This window comes from Molossus molossus, unplaced genomic scaffold, assembly GCF_014108415.1.
Source record: "Molossus molossus isolate mMolMol1 unplaced genomic scaffold, mMolMol1.p scaffold_m16_p_15, whole genome shotgun sequence".
In the NCBI taxonomy this organism is placed as follows: domain Eukaryota; kingdom Metazoa; phylum Chordata; class Mammalia; order Chiroptera; family Molossidae; genus Molossus; species Molossus molossus.
Window position 1 is genome coordinate 74,427,244 of NW_023425350.1, and position 24,525 is coordinate 74,451,768.

General features: G+C 38.6%; 1 protein-coding gene across 3 annotated transcripts in view; it reads left to right on the forward strand.

Annotated features, from left to right (window-relative positions):
- Positions 1-24,525, forward strand: part of TMEM131 (transmembrane protein 131) — a 266,720-nt gene that overhangs the window by 143,953 nt on the left and 98,242 nt on the right. For all 3 annotated transcript variants that reach the window (XM_036262183.1, XM_036262185.1, XM_036262184.1), the window contains 6 exons: positions 7,043-7,159; positions 9,646-9,768; positions 15,388-15,468; positions 18,107-18,257; positions 18,359-18,415; positions 19,887-19,948. In XM_036262183.1, coding sequence (XP_036118076.1) covers positions 7,043-7,159; positions 9,646-9,768; positions 15,388-15,468; positions 18,107-18,257; positions 18,359-18,415; positions 19,887-19,948 — 591 coding nt within the window. The remainder of the gene's footprint in view (positions 1-7,042; positions 7,160-9,645; positions 9,769-15,387; positions 15,469-18,106; positions 18,258-18,358; positions 18,416-19,886; positions 19,949-24,525) is intronic.

Genomic DNA, 24,525 nt, shown 5'->3' on the forward strand with positions numbered 1-24,525 from the left:
AGAGAGAGAGAGAGAGAGAGAGACAACGCCGATTGGTTGCCTCCCACGCGCACCCTGACCAGGGCTGGGGATCGAATCTGCATCCCAGGTACATGCCGTTGACCAGAATCGAACCCATGACTCTGGTGCGTGCGCCAGTGATAGAACTGCTGAGCCAAACTGGTCAGGGTTCTTTGCTCATTTTTATTCGGGGTGTTTGTTTCTATTACTGAGGTGTATAACTTTTTATGTATTTTAGATATTAAACCCTTTTCTGATATTTGGTTTGTAAATATTTTTTACTATTTTGTATGTGGACTTCTCATTTTATTGATCATCTTTTCTGCTGCGCAGAATCTTTTTAGTTTGATATAGCTCTACTTGTTGAATTTTACTCCAGGGAACATACAAACTGAGACCCTTGTAAAAAAAAAGGGGGGGGGGGGGGTGGACTAAAATACTGTTTTGAGTAAATCTGCATATATATATCTGTATATTTTTATTTTAGTATATTTGCAATAGAATTCACTCATTTGGGTGTACAGTCAATGCACTGAGTAATGATGCTTTGTTCAGCAATGGACCACATATACAAAGATGATCCCATAAAGTTATGGGGCTTAAAACTTTCTACCACATAGTGACATTGTAGCTGTCAGAAAATCATAGCACAGTGTATTACCATTTACTGCTTTCTCAGTCTTTCAATAGCAGTCCTGTTGGCTAGACATGCCTGGGGATACTCATCTAGGCCCAGGTGAGCTTCCCATAGACATCTACCTTTTCTACACCAATGTTATGACTGGACCACCCTATGATTCTTATAAATGAGTTTATTACTGACAGGCTCTGGAGCATACAAGGACTGCCTGGGGAAGAGCAACAGAGGCCTGGTGTTCTGCTTTTATTGGGGTTGAGAGTGGGGTTCCATGGTTTTGTGGACTCATCTTTATTGGTTAATTTAAAACATCATAAGCCCTGGCCGGTTTGGCTCAGCAGTAGAGCATCAGCTGTTGGACCAATGAGTTTTGGATTTAATTCCAGCCAAAGGCATGTACCTCAGTTGCAGTTCATCCCCAGCCCTGGTCAGGGTCGTGTGGGAGGCAACCAGTTGATGTGTCCCTCTCACATTGATGTTTCTCTCTCTCTCCCTTTTCTCCCTCTCTCTCTACCTGAAGATAAATAGAAAAATATCCTCAAGTGAGGATTTAAAAAAAAAAATTAAAACGTCATAATAGTGGCAAGTTAAAGTACAGGAAGAGAAAAACCAAGTAGCCCAAATGGTTAGTTGTCTCAGTCAGCCAGGATCTCTAAAACAAAGCAACATCAGTGGGTTAGGCATCCTGCCTCTATATCAGGTCCTGTGTCTGGCAGTGCTTTTGTTGGCACTGAAGTGAATGCCTCTGCAATCAAAGCTTAAGTCAGACACTTGCATTAAAAAAGAAAAGCCATTTTGAGGTCTCACTATAATTACTTGTTTGTGGTAATGCTAGTATAAACAAACCTACTGCTCCAATCCTACAAAACTCTACAGCACATACAAATATAGTAGTAGCTTGTATCATCTAGGTTTGTGTAAGTCACTCGATGGTGTTTGCACAACGAAATCACCTAACCATGCATTTCTCAGAATGTACCTCCTCGTTAATTGGCTTGTTGACTGTATGTAGGGTTCTGAATTTTGACAAACTCATAAAGTCATTTAATTAACAACTCAGCCCTCATCCAAGTAGTTGGATGTTTCAGTTCTTTTTACCACTTCATTGCTAGGTGACATTTCATGGAGGGAGCATTGCAGTTTGTTTATTAACCAGTTAAAGACATTGGGTTGTTTCCAGTTTGGAGTTATAATAAATAACGTCACTATAAACATTTATGTATAAAGTTTTGTGTGAATATTATTAGAAAAGGGGGACCTGGCCCTGAACAAGTCTACTTGGGGCCAGCCAGTGGTATGTGGCTTCTTGATTTTATGCAGGAAAATTTTTACAACATGAGTCCAGGTGAATTTTAGAGGACATTTATTAAATCTGGGGACAGTGAAACAAGGAAGTGCTGCGGAAATGAGCCTAGACTGGTCTTCTTTGGCTCACTAAGAAGTCAGAGAAAAGGAGGCCTTGGAACAAACTGCTGCTGCCCATTGCTGCGCTGGTTGCAAGCCTCGTGGGGTCCCTTAGAGTTTAGGAGGTACGTGCCTGTGGGGGGAAAGTGGAGGGGGAGGTATAGGCATGCTCCTAGGAAGGAGAGTGAGCTGGACCTTTATTTTAAGGGGTTTCAAAAGCTGGGCGTTTAGGGGAGGATCTCAATAGAATATTTTTCAGCTTTATGCTGATGTACTAAAATGAGGTTTGTTCTCTTTATCTCTTTGGGTATGGTTGACAGATGGCTCTAATTGAATTTCTGCTCTCTGTCTTTCTGAGTAGGGTCTATTTGGGGGTTTGGCTCACAACCTGGGCATGTGCCCTGATTGGAAATCGAACCGGCAACCTCTTGGTGTATGGGTTGACACTAAACCACTGAGCCACACCAGCCCTGCAGGGTATATGATATCTTTACAGTCTCTTGTAGAATCTTTCAAAGAACAGAAGTCATTATTTTCCATGAAGTCCAGTTTATCAAATTTTTGTTTTAAGGGTCATGCTTTTAGAATTGTAGCTAAAAACTCTTTGCCTCAACCCAGGTCACAAAGATGTCCAATTTTTCTTTCAAGAAGTTTAATTGTTTGACATTTTTACATGTAGGTCTGTGATTTTTGAGTTCATGCTTGCTTATGGTATGAGATATTTTCTCATATGGTATGAGTCATTTTATTTTGCGTGGATATACAGTTGTTCCAGCACCATTGATTGAAAAAACTGCCCTTTTTCATTGAAAACCCTCTGCATTTTGTCAAAAATCAGTAGACCTTGTATAAGTGGGTCTGATTCCTAGATTCCATTGTGTTCTAATATGTCTATCCTTTCACCAATACACACTGTTGTGATTATTGTAGCTTTTTAGTAATTCCCAGAATCAGGTAGTACAAGTTCTCCAGTTTTGCTTTTCTTTTTCAAAATTGTATTGCTTTTCTCATTCCTTTTTTTTGCCATCTAAATTTTAAAATCAGCTGGTCAATTTCTTTTTAAAAAATCTTGCCGCAATCTTTTTATCTTGAGTTAATCTTAGATGTACAGAAAAGTAAGTACGGATAGTCTTTCTATATCCTTTACCCAAGTTCTCCTAATGCTAACCCTTATATAATCATAGTACAATGATTGAAACCAGGAAATTAACATTGGTAAAATACTGTTAACTAAAAAACTTCAATTAATTTTATCAGTTTTTGTATCAATTTACTTTTTCTGTTCTAGGATCTTATTTCACATTGCATTTAGTTATTTCTCAGACTGAAATTTTTATGGCAATCGCACTGGATATATAAGTCAGTTTGGGAGAATTAATATCTTAACAATATTGAGTCTTCAATATACAAACACAGTGTTATCTCTCCATTTTTTAAAGTCTTCTTTCATTACTTTCAGCAAAATGTAGTTTTTAGCTTATAGAATTTGCATGTTATTAGATTTATACCTCAATATTTCTTTGTGTACATTATAAATAACACTCTTTTAAAAATTAGAATTTCAGCATTCATTGCTAGGATAGGGAAATACAATTGAACATTATATGTAGACCTTGATTTCTCCAACTTTGTTATACTCGTTCATTAGTTCTAAGAGCATTTTTTATGATATTTTGGGGGTTCTTTTTATAGATATCCATGCTGTCTGTGAATAATGACAGATTCTGATGGGTATGCCTTTTATTTCTTATCTCATTGCACTGGCTAGTACTTCCAATACAATGTTGAATAGCTGTCATGAGAGAGGACATCATTGTTTTGGTCCGGGTTTTGGGGAAAAGAGCATTCAGTCATTCACCATTGAATATGGTAGTTCTAGATGCCCTTTATCAAGTTGAAGAAGTTTCCTTCTATTGACCTAATTTACTGAGATTTTAAAATTATGAGTGGATATTGAATTTTGTCTAATTATGGCCATGTGGGTTTTTATAATGTTAATTACATCAACTTGATTTTTGAATGTTGAACTAGAATTGCATTATCAAGATAAAAACCATTTGGTCATGCTGTATTCTCCTTTTTCATATATTGGCTGGATTCATTTTGCCAGTACTTTGTAGATGATTGTATGTCTGGATTCATGAGGAATATTGGCTTATAATTTTCTTGTCAAGTCTTTGTCTGGTGTGGGTACCAGGGTAATGTGAACTCATAAAATGAGGTGGCGAATGTTCTCTTATATAGATAGATATTATTTGTTTAATGTTTGGTAGAAAATTCTTCCTTTCTACCAGTAAAACCATCTGAGCTTGGTCTTTCCTTTGTGGGAAGGTTTTGTTTTTGTTTTTTTCCTTTATTGATTTTAGAGAGAGAGTGGAAGAGAGAGGTAGAGAGAGATAGAAACATCAATGAGAAAGAACATCCAATGGCCGCCTCCTTCATGCCCCCCACTGGGGATCAGGCCCACAACCTGGACGTGTGTCTTAACGGGGAATTGAACCAGGGACCTCTTCTTGTATGGGTTGACATTCAACCACTGAGCCACACCGGCTGGACTGTGGGAAGGTTTTTTTATTTTAACTTTTAATTTTTCAGTTACAGTTGACATACAATATTGTATCAGTTTTCAGGTGTACAGCATACTGATTAGACATTTATATAACTTACATGATCATCCCGATAAATCTAATACCCACCTGACACCAGTCATTGTTATATTAATGACTGTATTCTCTATACTACTGTACTTTATATCTCTATGACTCTTTATATTTGGCAATTTGTTTTGTGGGAAAGTTTTTAGTTAAAAATTAAATTTCTTTAATGGATGTAGGACTGTTATAGTTACCTGTTTCATTTTGAGTAAGCTTTGGCAGATTGTGGTTTAAAAAAATTTGTTTTAATCCTCACCTGAGGATATGTTTTTATTGATTTTAGAGAGAAGGGGGAGGGGGAGAGAAAGATCATTGTGAAAGAGGAACAACAATCCGGCCTCAGCCACCAACCAGGAATCAAGTGTGAGACCCTTTGGTACACAAGATGATACTCCAACCAGCCGAGCCACACCAGCCAGGGCAGATTGTGGATTTTAGAGAATGTGTCCATTGCTTTTAGTTATTAAATTTATGGGCATAAAGTTGTTTGTAGTACTTCTTTGTCATCCTTTTTGTGTGTAAAGGGTATATATAATGATGTCTACATTTCAGTTTCTTTTATTTTTGTCTTCCTTTTTATTCTTGGTAATTTTGTCTAGGGTTTTATCAGTTTTATGGACCTTTTTGAAGCATTAACTTATCCTATTGATTTTGTTTTCCTGTTTTCTGTTTCAGTCATTTCTGCTCTTGTCTATTATTTTCTTCCCTTTGTATATTTTGGGTTTGATTTACTCTTTTTTGTAGTTTTTTTTTTTTTTCTTTTAATCCTTACCCGAGGATATGTTTGTTTTTTTAATCCTCACCCAGAGATGTTTTCATTGATTTTTAGAGCGAGAGAGAAAGGGGGAGAGAGAGACAGAGAAAGAAGCATCAAAGTGAGAGGGAAACATTAATCTGTTGCCTCCCACACATGCCCTACCAGGGAACACACCCACAATTGTTTGTGTAGGAGACAATGCTCCAACCAACTGAACCACCCAGCCAGGGCTTTTTTCTAGTTTTTAGGATGGAACAATAGATTGTTGATTTGAGGCATTTCTTTTTAAAGTAATCATGTAATACTGTAGATGTCCCTCCAAGTATTGCTTTAATTGCAGCCAACAAGTTTTGATATATTGTGTTTTCATTTCCAATTAATTAAAAATATTTTAAAATTTCTCTAGTGACTACTACTTTGACCATTGGATTATTTTGAAGGTGTTACTTCATTTCAAACTATTTAGGAATTTACTTTATACTTTTTATTACTGGTTTTTGTCTTGGGTGTGACCTCTACTTAGTATATACAGCTTTCAAGGGTTCATACTCATATATTAGCCCACACTCGGCCCTTAGCAATATGTAAAAATTTTAGCTGAATTCATTTTACCCTCTTGTTGGAAGCCTGTCTTCCCATTCTCTGCCATGAGTGAGCTAGTACTCACATTCCATCTCTCCTTGGAGATGCCATCTGTCCTTCGATTCCAGACCGATACACAAACTTGGTCGGTTCAAGAAAAGTTATTATTTTTTGTTGTTATTATTGATAATGCTGGAGAAATGTGTTTTATAGCTTTCTACATACTAAGGTGAAGCCAGAAGTCTTAATTTCATATATTTTAAGCTATAGTTTGGGGACTATTTTAGAGTCTAGCCATAGAGGTAAAATGAGTAAGGTTGATGACTTTATTAAATTGCATTTTAAGGCTTTGTTGCAGACAGAACTGCAGTCAAAGTATCTCAGACTTCTCAAGCATTCCTATTGTTTTGTTGTAATAAATTTTTGTGTGTTTGTTTTAGTAACTACAATGACATTCTAACTTTGCACAAGATAAGAGGAGTGAGTTCTTGCACATACTGTCACCCCTGTCTTCTCTAATGTAAGGTGCTGGCACATTTTGTGCCATTTGTAAATGGGTGACAGAGGTCAACGGGTTGAGATCTGGGCTTCTTTCTTTGGAATAGCACTGGTTGCTGCTTCATATAAATATAAAAAGTTCAGCTTCAACTCACTCCTGCTTGCTTATATGATGATGGAACAGCAGCCTATAATGAGGCACCTCATTCCAGCCCAGTGATTATTGAATGAACAGAATCCAGGGAAACCACCTTCTGTGTGGGGTTTTAGACTGGTAAATGACAAAGATCAGTGACTAGACATCCATTCTGAAGACATCTTTTTTATTCTCTTCCATTGCAAAATAGCCTAATTTAAAACTTAATCCTTTGAAGGGGGAAAGATACTTTATGGAAATGTTTCTGAGATTTATGTTTTAAGAGAACTTTAGCTGTCTGATTGTGGTTAGCATGATCTTATTTTTCTTTTTTGGTTAGTAATTTAACTTTATTTATTGCTGTTCTTTTACAGAAAATTCTTCCAGGAGGAAATACATCATTTGATGTAGTTTTTCTTGCAAGAGTAGTAGGAAATGTAGAAAATACTTTATTTATTAACACATCTAATCATGGAGTATTTACCTACCAGGTAAGAACAAGAATTAAAATGTTTGTTTTCTAAAATATAGTCGTCATCTCCAACCTATCATATGACAGGCTTTTAAGAATTCTCTTCAATAACTCAGGATAATAGAAAATGTAAGAGTTTAGACTTGGAGTATTTTTATATCTACTATGTGTCTGTGAATGTCCTTGTTCAAATTAGATTGAACATGTAAACTTAAAGCTACAGCTAGACTATTACTGTAAGATTGATAGAAGAATGGTAAAAAATATTTTCACACTAAATTCTTTTTATTTTTTGCACACTTGTGAAGCATACTCAATAATAATTTCAAGATTAGAATATATATGCCTGCTTTTCTTAATAAATATATTGTTTTAAATTTTTTGATAAACTTATTTTTTATGTACAGCTATTCAGGTTATTAAAGCTACTGTTTTGTGAATCAAGATTTTTATAGTCAAGGTTATCAAGGTTATTAAGAATAATTGCTTATGTGGCACTATGCTTTATACTTGACATACACTTCTGCCTGTGTTATAGATACTATTCTCAAATTTTTAGATAAGGAAGATGAACCTTATAAAGGTTAAATAATTTGCCCAGATTATGCTATTTTTAGTAGGTTGTTGAGCAGAAATTCAAACCCATGTCTTTGTCACTACAAAGACCATCTTCTTAGCCATGGAACTCAGTTGTTTAAATGTCTTACTTTACAGTTTTTGTGCTTTTGTGTTTTGAACATTTCTTCTTCAGTGCCCAGAACATTTCATATATTTTGAATATTCGTGTCAGAGTAAACATTCCATTTAAGCCATAAGTATATCTTGTACTTATTTAATGTAAGTAAGTCTTTAATGGTTGTTTAGTAGGCAGTCAGTAAACTTGAAAGGCTTGTATAGATAAATAAATATGGTGCTCTATAGATGACACTCATTTTAACATACACTGTTGAGTAAATGAAAAGACTGTCATAGGAATATGAAGACCTTTGCCATGCAGAGGCACCCCTAAGTAACCTAGGTGGTCGTGGCCAAACTGGACTACTTGAGGGTCTTCTTGATCAGGTTAGTCACAAGATGAGCCTCAGTGGCCAACAGTCTTTCTTTACCTCCACAAGTCTTCCTCCTAAATATATCTCAAGTCTATCTGCCTCTCTCCTCTTCACTGCCATCTTCTGAGCTATCATCACCTCTCACTCTATCACACAGTAGCCTTCTAACTGGCCTTCATTCCTCCCCGTTCTTTACCAGTCTCTGTGGTCACAGTGATCTTTTATGAACACAAATCAGATCTAGTCGACTACCCCATGTAAATCCTTATGTGTTCCCATTGCTCTTAGAGCAAAATGTAAACTTCTGACCAAGATCTTCAAGGATCTAAGAATCTGACTCCTATATAGATCTCCTACCTCATCCCATTTGACCATGCTTCTCTTCTTCCTCCTCATCTTCAACCAAGCCAAGCCCTTTCCTGCCTCATTCCTTTGCCTATATGCTTCTTGTCTGAATCCACTCCCAGTGCGGGCTTTTTTCATCTTTCAGGTGACAACTCATGTAACCTCCCCAGAGAAGACTACCTTGACCACTCTAAAAGAATAGTCCCGCCCTGGCCGGTTTGGCTCAGCGGTTAGAGCGTCGGCCTGCGGTCCTGAGAGACCCGGGTTCGGTTCCCGCTAAGGGCACGTACCTCGGTTGCAGTTTGTCCCCGGCCCTGGTCGGTTGTGCGGGTGGCAGCCACTCGATGTGTCCCTTCACGTCGATGTTTCTCTCTCTCTCTCTTCCTCTCTCTCCCTCCCACTCTACCTGAACAAAAAAATGGAAAAATGTCCTCCGGTGAGGATAAAATAAATAAATAAATAAACTCCTTTTAAAAAAAAAAAAAAAGAATAGTCCCATCTTTCCTCTAGCCAGTTACTCTATATTACATTTTTCATTTTTTAAACCTTTGGTTATTGCTATTGTTATGTAGTCTGTTCTTCATACTAGAATGTAAGTTTAATGAGAGCAGCGTTCTCTGTCTCATTCACTATTCAGTTATTCACTACTGTGTTTGTTTGCACCTAGCACATTATAGGCACTTAAATATTTGTCCTTTGAATGACTGGCTAACATTGTTTAGACAACCCAGGGACTTCCAATGTGGGAGTGACCTAGGGCTGAGCTTGGTATTTGAGAGATTGGGCCATAGATTTGTCTTTTAAGGGTTGGAATAGAAAAATCTTTGGAGTCCCTATTTTCTTGTCTATCCCACAACTTCACGAAGGACTGCTATCATTTTATTTCTCGTATATCATAGAAATTATTCCAAATGCATGTATTTGTAGTAAGTCAAATACATAGCCAAATCAGATATAGAAACTGCATGCACAGTCTTTTTAAAGGGAGTTGAGATTTTTTTCATCTAAATTAGTCTCACCAGTTTTCCCTAGATCAATCCATCATAACCTACAAAAATGTTAGTTATAAAAGCAACTCAAATTGCTGTTTTTTTTCCCTCTTTTGAAACAGGTATTTGGTGTTGGAGTTCCAAATCCTTATCGATTGAGGCCATTCCTTGGGGCCAGAGTCCCTGTGAATAGCAGTTTCTCACCTATAATAAACATACACAACCCTCACAGTGAGCCTTTGCAGGTGAGTTTATGATGGTGATTTTGAATGTGCTTCATTTTGGTGGAAATTAATGCTTAGCTTAAAATCTCAGTTTATTATAGTTTTCAGGACTTTAAAATAATAAGGTTTTAAAGCTATGTTGAAGGAATAGTGTTCTTTTTGCTATTGTTAATCCTTACCTGAGGATAGTTTTTCCATTGATTTTTATTTTTGTTTTGTTGTATTCTTTGTTAATCTTTACCCAAGGATATTTTTCTATTGACTTTGAGAGAGAGTAGAAGGGAAAGAGGGAGAGAGAGCAAGCGAGATAAATAAACATCTATGTGAGAGAGACACATCCATTGGTTGCCTCCCACATGACCTTGACTGGGAATAGAACCTATGACCCTTTGGTCCCTGGCTGACACTCTAACCACTGAGCAAAACCAGCCAGGGCTCCATTGATTTTTAGAGTGGAAGGGAGGGAGGAAGAGAGACAGACAGACAGACAGACAGACAGACACATCAATGTGAGAGAAACATATTGGTTGCCTCCTATGCTTGCCCTGGGGCCAGGGATCGAAACTGCAACCCAGGTATGTACCCTTGACTAGGAATAGAACCTGCAACCCTTCAGTCCCCAGCTGACACTCTAACACTGAGCAAAACCAGCTAGGGCTTCATTGATTTTTAGAGTGGGAGGGAGAGAGGGAAAGAGAGACAGACACATCGATGTGAGAGAGACACATATATTGGTTGTCTGCTACGCTCGCCCTGACCCAGGCCAGGGATCAAACCTGTAACCCAGGTACGTTCTCTTGCCTGGAAATTGAACCTGCAACCATTCAGTGCACAGGCGGACACTCTAACCACTGAGCTACACCAGCTAGGGCAAAGAAGGGTATTCTTTTAATGCATCTTGCTGTGGTCTGAATTTTGGACATCAACAGTCTAAATTCTGAATTTTGCAACCATTTTTAAAACGATTATGGCTTCTCAGGTATTACAGTTTAGGCAGCTCTGCATTTAATTTAAGAAGAGTCTTCAGCTATAACGGGTCTCTACTTTTCTTGCACATTAGCTCTTTCTGGTATGATATAAATTTTTAAAAACACAGTTTGTACTACCTTGGCCGGTTTTGCTCAGTGGTTAGAGCGTCGGCCCGCGGTCCAGAGAGATCCAGGTATGGTTCCCACCTAGGGCACGAACCTCGGTTGCAGTTTGTCCCTGGCCCCGGTTGGGGTTGTGCGAGAGGCAGCCACTCGATGTGTCCCTTTCACGTCGATGGTTTTCTCTCTCTCTCTCTCTCTCTCTCTCTCTCTCTCTTCCTCTCTCTCCCTCCCATTCTATCTGAACAAAAAATGGAAAAATGTCCTCGAGTGGGGATTTAAAAAAAAAAAATTAAAAACACAGTTTGTACCTATTTCTGATAATAATAAATTTTTGATGAAAACAGCCTGGACCTCGAAGTCCAAGGGAAGAGTAGTAGAGAATCATGATTAAAAACAAGTTTTAGCCCTGGCCAGTTTGGCTCAGCGGTTAGAGCATCGGCCTGTGGTCCAGAGAGATCTGGGTTCGGTTCCTGCTAAGGGCATGTTCCTCGGTTGCAGTTTGTCCCTGGCCCTGGTTGGGTCATGCGGGTGGCAGCCACTCGATGTGTCCCTTTCACGTCAATGTTTCTCTCTCTCTCTCTCTCTCTCTCTCTCTCTCTCTCTCTCTCTCTTCCTCTGTGTCCCTCCCGCTCTATTTGTATAAAAAATGGAAAAATGTCCTTGAGTGAGGATAAAAATAAATAAAAACAAGTTTTATTTTGATCTAAGTCTTTATCTTACTCAATCTTTTTGTTTTTAATTTTTTTTTCCTTTATTGATTTTAGCGAGAGAGTGGAAGTGAGAGCGGGAGAGAGATGAAAACATTGATGAGAGAGAACATCTATTAGCTGCCTCCCGCATGCCCCCCACTGGGGATCGGGCCCACCACCTGGGCATTTGTCCTGACCAGGAATTGAACTGGCTACATTTTGTGCATGGTTCAACACTCAAATACAGCGCCACACTGGTTGGATTTATTCAATTTTTTTTTTTTTTTGCCCCATTCTCATCCGAGGACATTTTTGCATTCATCATCAGATAGAGTGAAAGGGAGGAAGAAAGAGAAACATCAACATAAGAGAGACACATCGACTGCCTGCCATTCACACAACTTCAACTGGGGCTGGGGACAAACTGCAACTGAGGTACATGCCCTTAGCAGGAACTGAACCCATGTCTCTCTGGACCATGGGCAGACACTCTAACCACTGAGCCAGACCGGCTACTCAATCTTTTAATAGTAATTGTTTTCAAATTTGAAACTCCTCCTTACTGGTTCCTTGTCTCTTCCACTGGGCATGGCTGGTATGGCTCGAACAGATATTTTCCAATACCCCTCGCCATCCCCATCCCTAGTGACTTCCTACTACGTGTCATTTGCTGCTGCTATAGCTTATCTAGTTCTGCTGTCTGTGTTGGAAGGAGATGTGGTTGCTTTCCAGAATGGTTTGTAATACCTACACACCCAGAGCCCCCAGTGTTCTTTAGGACCAACACTCCAACACTGCAGGACTTCACAGTGTCTTGAAAATGACAGGTGGAGGGAAATACTATATATTGTGATAAGCCACAGAGCTATGGCAACCAAAATGGTTTTTATCATCCTAAACATCCTGGTAGACATGTTCATAAACGGTGAAAGGGAAAATGAGGAAGAACAAGATGAGATTATCAGAGCCTGAATTGTGAAATGCTTAGAAATTCTGTGCTAAAGTGTCAAGAAAGCAGTTTCTCCCCAACACTTGGCTGACACTGGATGAGGATAGCTACTAACAAAAATACTCTGCCTGAGCCCTGGCCAGTGTGGCTCAGGGTCGTGGGTTCAGTTCTCGTACCTGGGTTGCAGGTTCCATCCCTGGCCTAATCAGTGTGTCTCTCTCACATTGATGTCTGTCTGTCTCCCTCCCCCCCCCCCCCCTTCCACTCTTTAAAAATCAATGCAACTATCCTTGGGTGAGAATTAACAACCAAAAAGTATACTCTTTCTGAATTTTCATTATTTTTTAGTTAGATAGCTTCATTGCAAAAGAGGAAAAACCTCTTGTGTCCTGCTTATAAGGAAACACTTATAAAGAGTGTTTCATCTTTATTACCATCACTCTGCCATTTCTATCCTTTTGCTACTTGAGGTAATGGTGTATTTTCTCTGTTCTGGCTTTTATTACAGGTTTTTGCAGAAACTTTATAAATTCTTGCTGCTTTCTTATCTTGACTATTTTTAGTGAAAGACACACACAGAAAAGCTTGTTCCTTCTGTCAGACCCTGCTGCATGAGTTGGCACACTGCTATAGCAGCGATATGACAGAGCTCCCAGGGTGCCCTCTTTGTATGCTGGCCAGAGCGCAGGCTGAGAGCTGCTTCCTGCTGGAGGGATGGGGTCCTCGACTCAGCAAGTGGTGGACAATCCACAGTTGTTTAAGTGGCCTTACAGTCTGTGTTTTTTCTCCTCAACCTTTGAGTTACCAGACTGTCAGCTAGACCAGTTATCTCTTTGAATTCAATACTGATTTCTTCTTTTGTTCACCTAGTCTTTTTCTAGTTATTACATTTTAATTCAAGAAGATTTAGCACAATAGACTTTTCACCACACATAGGAGAGCAAATAGAAAAACAAAGTTGCCTTCTAAAAACCAATGTAGATTATCTGCAAAGCATTCTTTTGAGGGGAACACTTTTTATCCAAGTTCCTACCTTATAGGCGTTTTATGATACATAATTGACATACAACATTATATTAGTTTTAGTTGTACAAGATCCTGATTCCGTATTTGTGTATATGGTGAAATGGTCACCATAATAAGTCTAGGTAACATCACCACACATAGTTACAGTTTTTTTTCTTGTGACAAAAATTTTAAAGATCTACTCTTAGCAACTTTCAAATATGCAAAACAGTATTATTAACAACTATAGTCACCATGCTGTCCGTCACTAGGTGAATGGATCAAAAAGTGTTGCATATCCCCCTGGCCGGTTTGGCTCAGCGGTTAGAGTGCCCGCAGACCAGAGAGTCCCGGGTTCAGTTTCTGCTACGGGCACGTACCTCAGTTGCAGTTTGTCCCTGGCCCCAGTTGGGATTGTGTGAGTGGCAACTACTCAATGTGTCTCTCTCACATCAACGTTTCTCTCTCTCTCTCTTCTTCCCTCTTTCCCTCCCACTCTATCTGAAGATACAGGGAAAAAAAAAAAAAGAGTTGCATATCCATAAAATCAAAAAGAAATAGCCCTGGCCGGTTTGGCTCAGCGGTTAGAGCGTTGGCCTGCGGTCCGGAGAGACCCAGGTTCGGTTCCCGCTAAGGGCACATACTTCGGTTGCAGTTTGTCCCCGGCCCTGGTTGGTCGTGCGGGTGGCAGCCACTTGATGTGTTCCTTTCACGTCGATGTTTCTCTCTCTCTCTCCCTCTCTCTCCCTCCCATTCTATCTGTACAAAAATTGGAAAAATGTCCTCGGGTGAGGATAAAAAAAAAGAAATAACCTACACATACATACAACACCATGGTGGATTTCAAAATCATTACACTCAATAAAAGCAACCAGACACAAGAATACAGACTTGTGAATCCATTTATATAGAACTCTACAAAATACAAATGAACCTAGAGTGGTCAAGAGCAATTCAGTGGTTACCTGGGGGTGAGAGAGGGCAGGTGGATTGCAAGAGGCGTGAGGAAACTGGGAGGTAATGGATATATTTCATATCTTAATTGCAGTGGTAGCTTTACGCTGTATACACAGTATGTCAGAATTCATCATCTTGTATACTTTAAATATGTATAGTTTATTGTACATCAGTTATACCTCATCAAAACTTTTAAAAATCATGAGTATTGCCCTGACTGGTTTGGCTCAGTGGTTAGAGCGTCGGCCTGTGGTCCGGAGAGACCCGAGTTCAGTTCCCACTAAGGGCACGTACCTCGGTTGCAGTTTGTCCCCGGCCCTGGTTGGGTCGTGTGGGTGGCAGCCACTCGATGTGTCCCTTTCACGTCGATGTTTCTCTATCTCTCCCACTCTATCTGAAAAAAATCTCGAAAAATGTCCTCGGGTGAGGATTTAAATAAATAACTAAATCATGAGTATTAGCAGTACCTCTAATTTTGCTGCCAGTAGAAACTACGTTTTCATACTACATTAAAGTTGTTATATATGTCTCAGAATAATACACTTTTTACTGTTTCAAAATTATAGTAGCTACTAAGTCTGCTCTTAGGTCTTATTATAAAGAAGCATTTGTGTTACTGTAAGAATTTGTATTTCTGAAATTTGATAATTTTCATATACTCTAAGTGTCCTATGGATGGATTTCCTAAAATTATGTATTTGAGACAACTATACTGTTTCAAAGTTTAATAAGTCACCTTGTTTTTTTTTAAAGTACCACCATTGCTTACACATATGGGACACTGACTCTGGTGATGTGACATGATACTTATCCTACATTTATATCTGTAAATGTTTTTTAATCTTTCCCAGTTAACAATTAGGTTATCAAACTTATTTCTATATAACAGGAAATCACATGCATTGAGGATATGATATTGAACTTAACTGTCATGGCTCTTTTGTGACAGGTTGTAGAAATGTACTCTAGTGGAGGAGATCTTCACCTAGAACTTCCAACAGGTCAACAAGGAGGTACCAGAAAATTGTGGGTAAGTGCTAACACATTCCTCTCTCGTGTGGTCACATGAAACCATTTATTTTCTTAAATACACCAGAAAAGACTTAACTCCTTATTACCTGAAAAAATATAGGTGGCTTTTTCTTAATTGGTGTTTTAATATTAAATTTATACCAAATATATTTGAAAACTGGATGAGAGAGGGAAAGAAAAGTCTTTTGGAAAGAGCAGTGAACAAAATTGGTGGAATCTTTAATGCACTGTGTGGAAAGGAGGAAGTCTTTTTTTTTTATATAACTTTGTTTTATTATTATTTTTTTTTATCCTCACCCGAGGACATTTTTCCATTTTTTTATTCAGATATAGCGGGAGGGAGGGAGAGAGAGGAAGAGAGAGAGAGAAACATCGATGTGAAAGGGACACATCGAGTGGCTGCCACCCACACGACCCATCCAGGGCCGGGGACAAACTGCAACCGAGGTACATGCCCTTAGCGGGAACTGAACCCGGGCATCTCTGGACCGCAGGCCGACGCTCTAACCGCTGAGTCAAACCGGCCAGGGCAGAAAGAGGTTTTATCTGTTTATCAGAATTATATTGGTAAAGTTGTCTCTGAATCTAATCATTTATGATTTGCTTGCTCTAAGATTTAAAAAAAAAATCCCTGTGGGAAGGATCCATTTGATTTTTGAAGGTAGAGAATTGAATGTTCAGACTTTCTGTCCATAAAAGATGGCATTTGCAGGGGGAACATGATCAAGTCCTTCTGATGACTTAGAAATTTTTAGATTCTTAGGTGATCTATGTCCACCTTTAATATTGTGAATATTTAACAATAGTTTGTGTCAGTGCATAGAAAGTCACTTTTTCTTATAGAATACGGCCAAATATTAACCAAATTAATATGTAGTAACTACCTTACTTGCAAAGGTTCTTGCCATTGGAGAGTTTTGGGTTTTGTTTTTTAATGTCATCTACCATGCTTTAATCAAAGGAAAATATATAAGTAAATACTGTAACTATACCACTGAATAAGCTCTGAAGATTAACATTTCTTTATGAATTGCACTGTTAAACACTCATCACCTATTGTTTTCTGACCAGTCTCAACCAGGGAAAGGATGTGCAAGGCATTTTTAGAATGTTGACAGATTTGTCAGTGATTGGCTAATTGCTAAGATACAGGAACACACTATCAGGTAGAAGAACGTAATAGATGATCCATTTATAGTCTTTCATAAAAAAAATATTTACCTTGAAATTATGTTATTATTTGTAAAGTCTTTGGGAGAAATAATGTATAAAACAATGCTTCAGAAAATTAACTATAAGCTAGTAAATGTGTGTATTTATCTACATAGAAGAACTAAGAATTTACTTTGAAATATAATTGGTATCTGATAAGCAAACATAAGAGAATTCAGGTTTCTAATTAGTTAAGAATGATTATTCAAGGTAGCAGAGATGGCATAATGTTTTAATATTCTCAGTTAATACAACAAAATATATAGACTCTTATTTCTACAAAGCTAGAGAGGAAAAAAGTCAATTGGCTTTGACCTCATCCCCAGCCCATTTCAATAATGAGAAAACCCAGAGAACAAGCCAGCTCCCAGCAATGGGCAAGTTGGATGAGTAGATGGTCTCTCTCTAGTGGACCCAGGAGGGTTCCAATCACCTTCTTCCTACTTTAAAACTAAAAAGTTGAGAGTAAGGTGAGTGAAGAACAGTAAAATCTAAAACAAAGGGATTTCCAAAAGTAGACTAAAAGGTGTGTGTAGAGAAATTCTAGTCGTTCCACAGAAGCCAGATTGTTCTAAAACCAGGAAAAGAATTTCACTTAAAAAAAAAGCCTGTTTTGCCCTGGCCAGTTTGGCTCAGCGGTTAGAGTGTCGGCCTGTGGTCCAGAGAGACCCGGGTTCGGTTCCTGCTAAGTGCACGTGCTTCGGTTGCAGTTTGTCCCCGGCCCTGGTTGGTCGTGCGGGTGGCAGCCACTCGATGTGTCCCTTCACGTCGATGTTTCTCTCTCTCTCTCCCTTCCTCTCTCTCCCTCCCACTCTTATCTGTACAAAAAATGGAAAAATATCCTCAGGTGAGGATAAAAAAAAAAAAAAGCCTATTTTTTTCAATTAGTCTTTTTTCTAGTGTATGTGTGTGTGTTCCCTCATTGTAGGCCTGAAAATTGGGTCTTGCATGCCTAGAGCCTTCCTGACTGACCACGGTTGGTCAACTGCTGCTCTGCTTAGGGAAGCTTTGTTTTTGTTGAGTTTTAAATGAAAGGAAAGCAGAATTTAAGCTCTCTTGGTTACCCATTTAAAAGACTCCTGTAAAAGCTTTCCTCTGGTGGTGACATTTCTGTTAGTTAGAGAATTTCAGGACTGAGTTGTATACCTAAGCACCACCAATACATTGAAGAACTGATTTTATAGATTAATTCTACCTTTTAATGATGAGTTTGCAAGTGGCAATGCACATTTTTCACATTTTAACATCCTCCAAAATTGGAATGTGTCTTATAGTCAGTGAAATACATTTAATTGTCAATCTATTTTTCTTAGAAGATATATAAAATAATGCAACTTTCGGTCGATGTCATCTTATTCAATAAACTGCGGTGGCTTTGGAACATTACAAAAGGTATGCTACATTATGGTCTGTTAACTTGTCAGGAAATTCCTCCTTATGAAACCAAGGGAGTGATGAGAGCCAGTTTTTCCTCCAGAGAAGCGGATAACCACACAGCCTTCATAAGAATAAAGACTAACGCTTCGGACAGCACAGAGTTCATCATTCTTCCTGTTGAGGTTGAAGTCACAACAGGTTGGTGGAAAACTGAAGTCACTTCAAGTTTGTTCATTTGTTTTCACTGCATTTGACTCTGGCAAAATGAAATATAATTGTTTCCTTTTCTTCTTTCCAAGCTCCTGGAATTTATTCCTCAACAGAAATGTTAGATTTTGGTACACTACGAACACAAGGTAAGAAAAGAGACGATGGCTTTATGGGTCTTAAAAAAAATAACCCTGTCCAGTACTAAATGGTTCTACTTTAACTTTTTTGTGATTCAGCTTTGAAATTTCATTCTATTGGGTTATACGATCTTATAGACATTTACTTTTGGGAGCTGAGAACCCTTGCAGGTTATTCTTCTGAGGGATATCATTACTTACGAGATGGCAAAACAGGCCATGGGATAACTTTAGTAAGGTCTTCTAAATGGAAATTGAGGCACAAAGTAGTTTCCCAGTTTTGTAATTCAGTTCCTCACCTACTTCTGGTTTTTGTTTTTTTTAAGATTATTCAGTTGCATTATGACATGACATTAAAACTTTGTCTAAGATGGTCAGAAAAAGAATTTTTCAAATTCCAAAATTGAAAACAATCAAGTTAAGGATTTATTAAGGAAAAAGTGAGTGTAGTTGACCATTGAACAACTGGGCTTGAACTGCAGGGGTCTATTAATATGCAGATGTTTTCAGTAAATACATAATCATCCATGCATCTGTGCCCTAGGTTTCACATCTCAGATTCAACCAACCAGGTATCAAAAACCATGTTTTCAATCTATGATTGGGAATCTGTGGATGTGTAGGGCCGTAGGGCCAACTGCATTGTTCTGCGCCTTACTATATAAGGAATTTGAGCTTCTGCAGATTTTAGTATTTGCTGGGTGTCTTGGAACCATCTCCCTCAGATACCAAGAGAGTATAATTACATTTGGGAGAGTCAAAAGTTATACTGGGATTTTCAACTACATGGGGATCAGCACCCCTAAACCCTGTGGGGTCAAAAATACATGGGTCAACTATACTTAAAATTTGGGATGTCTGTGGGCCATATGTAATTAATTTTTGTTTTTTTAATCCTCACCTGAGGATATTTTTCCATTTATCTTCATGTAGCATGGGAGAGAGGGAGGAAGTGGGGTGGGGGCGGGGCATTGACTGGGTTGCCTCCCACATGACCCTGACCAGGGCCAGGGACCAAACCGCAACTAAGGTACGTGCCCTTGATCAGAATTGAACCCACGGCTCTTGGGTCCGTGGATCAATGCTCTAACCTCTGAGCCAGACCAGGCAGAGCATATAAATAAAATTTGGTTGCTTGAGATTGACCCATTTTTCAATATTAGATTCAGTTTTAATATGATAATTTCACATTGGACATTTTTAATTTGTTTCATTGTGCTTTGCAAGAAAACTGAAAGTTTTAATGTCAGTTTCACTAAAAAAAATGTTGGTTTGGTTGTTTAGGTGGGGGCATTTCTTGTGACACACAGTGTCCTTTTGAGTAAGGTGATTCCTACCTGATATTTCTTTTTATTAATGTTATGGTCATTTTATTTCACATTCTAGAATAGATTCAATCTGAGATCTGATAAGACAAAGATTCTAACTTGCTATAAAACACACTTTTTAAAGAAATATTTCTTTTCCTCAATTTTAACAGATCTACCAAAAGTTTTAAATCTTCATTTATTAAATTCAGGAACAAAAGATGTACCAATAACAGTAAGTTTTTACTTATTTTTTTCCTAGTTTATATATTGTTTGTTTTTAAACTAATGACAAAGTTAAAAATCATTGAACTCTTGCTCTAAAGGCAGTTTGTTTTGTGGTGACCTGGTGACATCTTGGTTCTAAGTGTGATGTGAGAAACCTGTTCTGCCTTAACCACCAAATTTTAAGGATGAGAAGGGAAAATAGGTGTTTGAACCAAAGTTCATGAGGTTCCTATTTAGGCAGAATCACATAAAAGGCCTGTGGATTCTGGAAAATCCTAGTATCTATGTGGCATGTGCAAAGAAAAAAAGGTTATAAGGATTCCATCAGGTTTGGTTGTTAGACTTAATGTACGGGTAAGTAAAAGAGAAAATTCAGATGTGTTGGCAAGAGAAATCATGAAGCAAAGAATTACGGTAGGTAACAGTAGAAGGCTGTTAACATTTGTCATAGGGATCTCTTTCACCTGGCAGCTGTTGTAGTTGCCCTAGGTAGAGTACTGTAAACTAGGGTCCCCACTTCCCCTCAACATACACATAAAATAGACTACTTTTATGCCTTATAGTGGAATTTTAAGGTACCATTAGATGGTTTTAGGCAAAAAAAAAAAGAAGAAGAAGAAGAACAACGATGGGGATATTTATATTTTACTTTAGCCACAACCTCGTGTCCTAGTGAGGTCCCCAAGATACGTCACAGGGACTGATGGAAAAGAAAAGCAGTGCCTTTTTAATATAATCTGTGCTGATGTCAGAAACCTAAATTCAGAAAACTGATAAAATGAGTTAGAACAGATGGGCTTGAGACTTAAGGGGCTCTACCCATCCACGGCTAAACCCAGAGTTAGTATACTCTCCTCTCTTTGGTCCAAAAGAGTAGACACCAAAGAGAGGAGAGTATACAAACTCCAGATGCATGGTGACCTTCTCACTGGTAGGATCATAGTCTAGGCAGTGTCCTACGCTCTGACCTTGCATCTCTCCCTGATAGATGGAAGAATTGAGGGTGGTTAGGGAAGTGGGGTCTGGTAGAGAACTTCCCTTATATGCAGAGGGGCTGAAACTACCCCACCTGGGGTTCCTGCCCCTCCAGTGTTAGGCAGGCTGAGAAAGACTTGTGATGTCTGCCATTGCCTGTGTATGCTGCCATACTCCTCAGGGGTCCAGGACCTTTCCACAGATGACAAGGAACAAGCCCTTTGACCTGGCCACACTGATGCCGTTGAAACAAAAACACCAAAGCAATAGCAGCAGCATTATGTCTCCTTAGTGTATATATTTTTATACACTTGCTTTCAAAAATATATTCATGTTTTATGTAGTGACTTATTTTTTCATTCAGTCTTTTGCATGATCATCATCAAAGTCTCTATAGAATGAAACTATTAACATGTCTTTTCAGTAGTGACCTTTTACATAAGAAAATACAGCAGATAATATTTCTGTTGTACAGTTTCTTTGTAATTCCTACTTATGGCAATAATTAATATCTTTATAGAAATACTTATTGATTGTTACTAATATATTGAGGGGTTAGAGATTGGTTTTGGCTCTTTATATTGAAATTTTCATGAGTCTTTAGAAAAATGAGCAAAATAAGAACAATATAAATGTTTATAAAGATATAAGTATGTGGCCCTGGCCAGTTTGGCTCAGCGGTTGGAGCGTAGGCCCATGGACCAGAGAGTCCCTGGTTCGGTTCCTGCTAAGGGCACATACCTCAGTTGCAGTTTGTCCCCAGCCCTGATTGGGGTCGTGTGGGCGGCAACCACTCGATGTGTCTCTCTCACGTCGATGTTTCTCTCTCTCTCTTTCTCCCTCTCGCCCTCCCTCTCTGTCTGAAGATAAATGCAAAAATATCCTTGGGTGAGGATTAAAAAAAAAAGATAAGTATGTGTATGTTTTAATAATTAAAAATAGTACAAAGCCATTGTAATCAAAATAGCCTGGTACTGGCACACGAACAGGCATATAGAACAGAGACCCCATGCCAGTATGGTCAATTCATATTTGACAAAGAAGGTAAGAGCATACAGTGGAGTAAAGATAGTCTCTTATGGTATTGGGGAAATTGGACAGGTACATGCAAAAAAATGAAACTAGACCACCAACTTACACCATACACAAGAATAAACTCAAAATAGATAAAAGACTTAAATGTAAGTCATGAAACCATAAAAATCTTAGAAGAAAACATGAGCAGTAAAATTTCAGATATTTCATGTAGGAGTAATTTCACCAATACATCGCCTAGAGCGAGGGAAACAAAAGAAACAATAAACAAATGGGACTATATCAAACTAAAAAGTTTCTGCACAGCAAAAGAAACCATCAACAAAATGGAAAGGGCACCTACTGTATGGGATAACTTATTTGCCAATGATACATCTGATAAGATGTTAACTTTTTTTTTTTTTAAATCCTCATCCGAGGACATTTTTCCATTTTTTGTACAGACAGGGTGGGAGGGAGAGAGAGGAAGAGAGAGAGAGAGGGAAACATCGATGTGAAAGGGACACATCGAGTGGCTGCCACCCGCACGGGGCCGGGGACAAACTGCAACCGAGGTACATGCCCTTAGCGGGAACCGAACCCGGGTCTCTCCGGACCACAGGCGGACGCTCTAACCGCTGAGCCAAACTGGCCAGGGCAAGATGTTAACTTTTATAACATACAAAGCGCTCACACAACTCAACAAAAGGAAGACAAAGGACCCAATTAAAAAATGGGGAGAGCCCTAGCCGGTTTGGCTCAACTGTTGGAGCGTCAACCTGCGGACCAGAGAGTCCTGGGTTCGGTCCCTGCTAGGGGCACATACCAAAAAAAAAATGGGCAAAGGACCTAAATAGATACCTCTCAAAAAGAACATACAAATGGCCAAGAAACATGAAAAAATGCTCAATATCACTAGTCATCAAAGAAATGCAAATTAAAACTACAAGGAGGTATATCACCTCACACCTGTCAGAATGGCCATCATCAATAAATCAACAAACAAGTGCTGGCAAGGGTTTGGAGAAAAGGGGACTCCAGTACACTGATAGTAGAAGTGCAAACTGGTGCAGCCACTGTGGAAAACAGTATTGAGGTTCCTCAAAAAATTTAAAATGAAACTGCCGTTTGACCCAGCAATCTCACTGCTGGGAATATACTCTTAAGAATCCCAAAACACCAATCAGAAAGAATATATGCACCCCTATGTTCATAGCAGCGTATTTGCAATAGCTAAGATCTGGAACAGCCCAAGTGTCCATCAGTAGATGAGTGGATAAAAACGCTTTGGTACATTTATACAATAGAACACTCTGTGGCTGTGAAGAAGGAGCTCATACCCTTTGAGATCACAGGGATGGACCTGGAGAGCATTATGTTAAGTGAAATAAACCAGTTAGAAAAAGATAAATATCACATGATCTCACTTATATGTGAAATCTAATGAACAAAATAAACTGATGAACAAAATAAGTCCAGAGGTATGGATTCATAACAGGTCTGGTGGGGGAAGGCAGGAAGAGATTAACCAAAGAACATAAATGCATCTATACATAACCCATGGACACAGACAGTAGTATGGGGAAGGCCTGGGGTGGGATGGGGTGGGGTTTGGGTGGAGGGGGGCCAAAAGGGAGAAAATGGGAGACATCTGTAATACTGTCAACAATAAAAATAATTTTAAAAAAGAGGAAAAATAAGTTAAAAATACTCTTTCTAGAAAAGGACTGTTCTGCTATAATGTGTTGGTTTCTTTGTTTGACATTAAAATAGCTATTACTTTATACATAAAGGTAGTAGATAGATTTTTCTTTTCTATAGAATGAGTTGGGAATGTTTTCTCTTCTTTTTTGGGAAGAGTTTGTGGAGGTTTGGTGTTAATTCATTATTTGTTTATTTTAGTAAAAAGCAAAAGATTTATCCAGTCTGAAGAGAAACTAGAGTATGTTAATTCTTCTTTAAATATTTGGTAGAATTCACCAATGAAGCAATCTGGGCCCAGGCTTTTCTTTTGGGAAGTTTTAAATTATTAATTGAATCTCTTTATATGCTATAGGTATATTCATATTTTCTGTTTCTTCTTGAATTAGTTCTAGTGCTTATGTCTTTCTAGGAATTTTAATTTTATCTAAGTTATTTAATCTAAGTTATTTAATTTGTTTGTTTTTTTTAATTAGGAAAATACCTTTATTATTTTTTAAATGTTCCAATATTCAATGTAAAAACCCTGTCAGTGGCTTTTTCGCAATTTCACCAATTATAGGAAAATGACTTTCCCCTTTCTTTATAGAACCTCCCCCAATAAGACAGGGCTCCATTGTGGCTGAAATAGGGCAGAGAATACAGCAAGTAGAGCCAAAGAACCGAGGCTCTCTGGGCAGCCAGAGGCTTTCCTGCATGTGTAAAGCGCAAGTGGAATCCCAGATACCTGTGACCCCTCTGAGGGAGGCCTCTGTCTTGAAGGCTGGCAGTGACAGAGGGCCTGGAGCGTGGCACTTGTGGCCTGGAGCGTGGCACTTGTGGCTGGCAGGCCACAATCAAGGCAGCTTCATGAGAACAAAATCTGGAAGCAGGCCTGCAGCTATAATTAGCAGT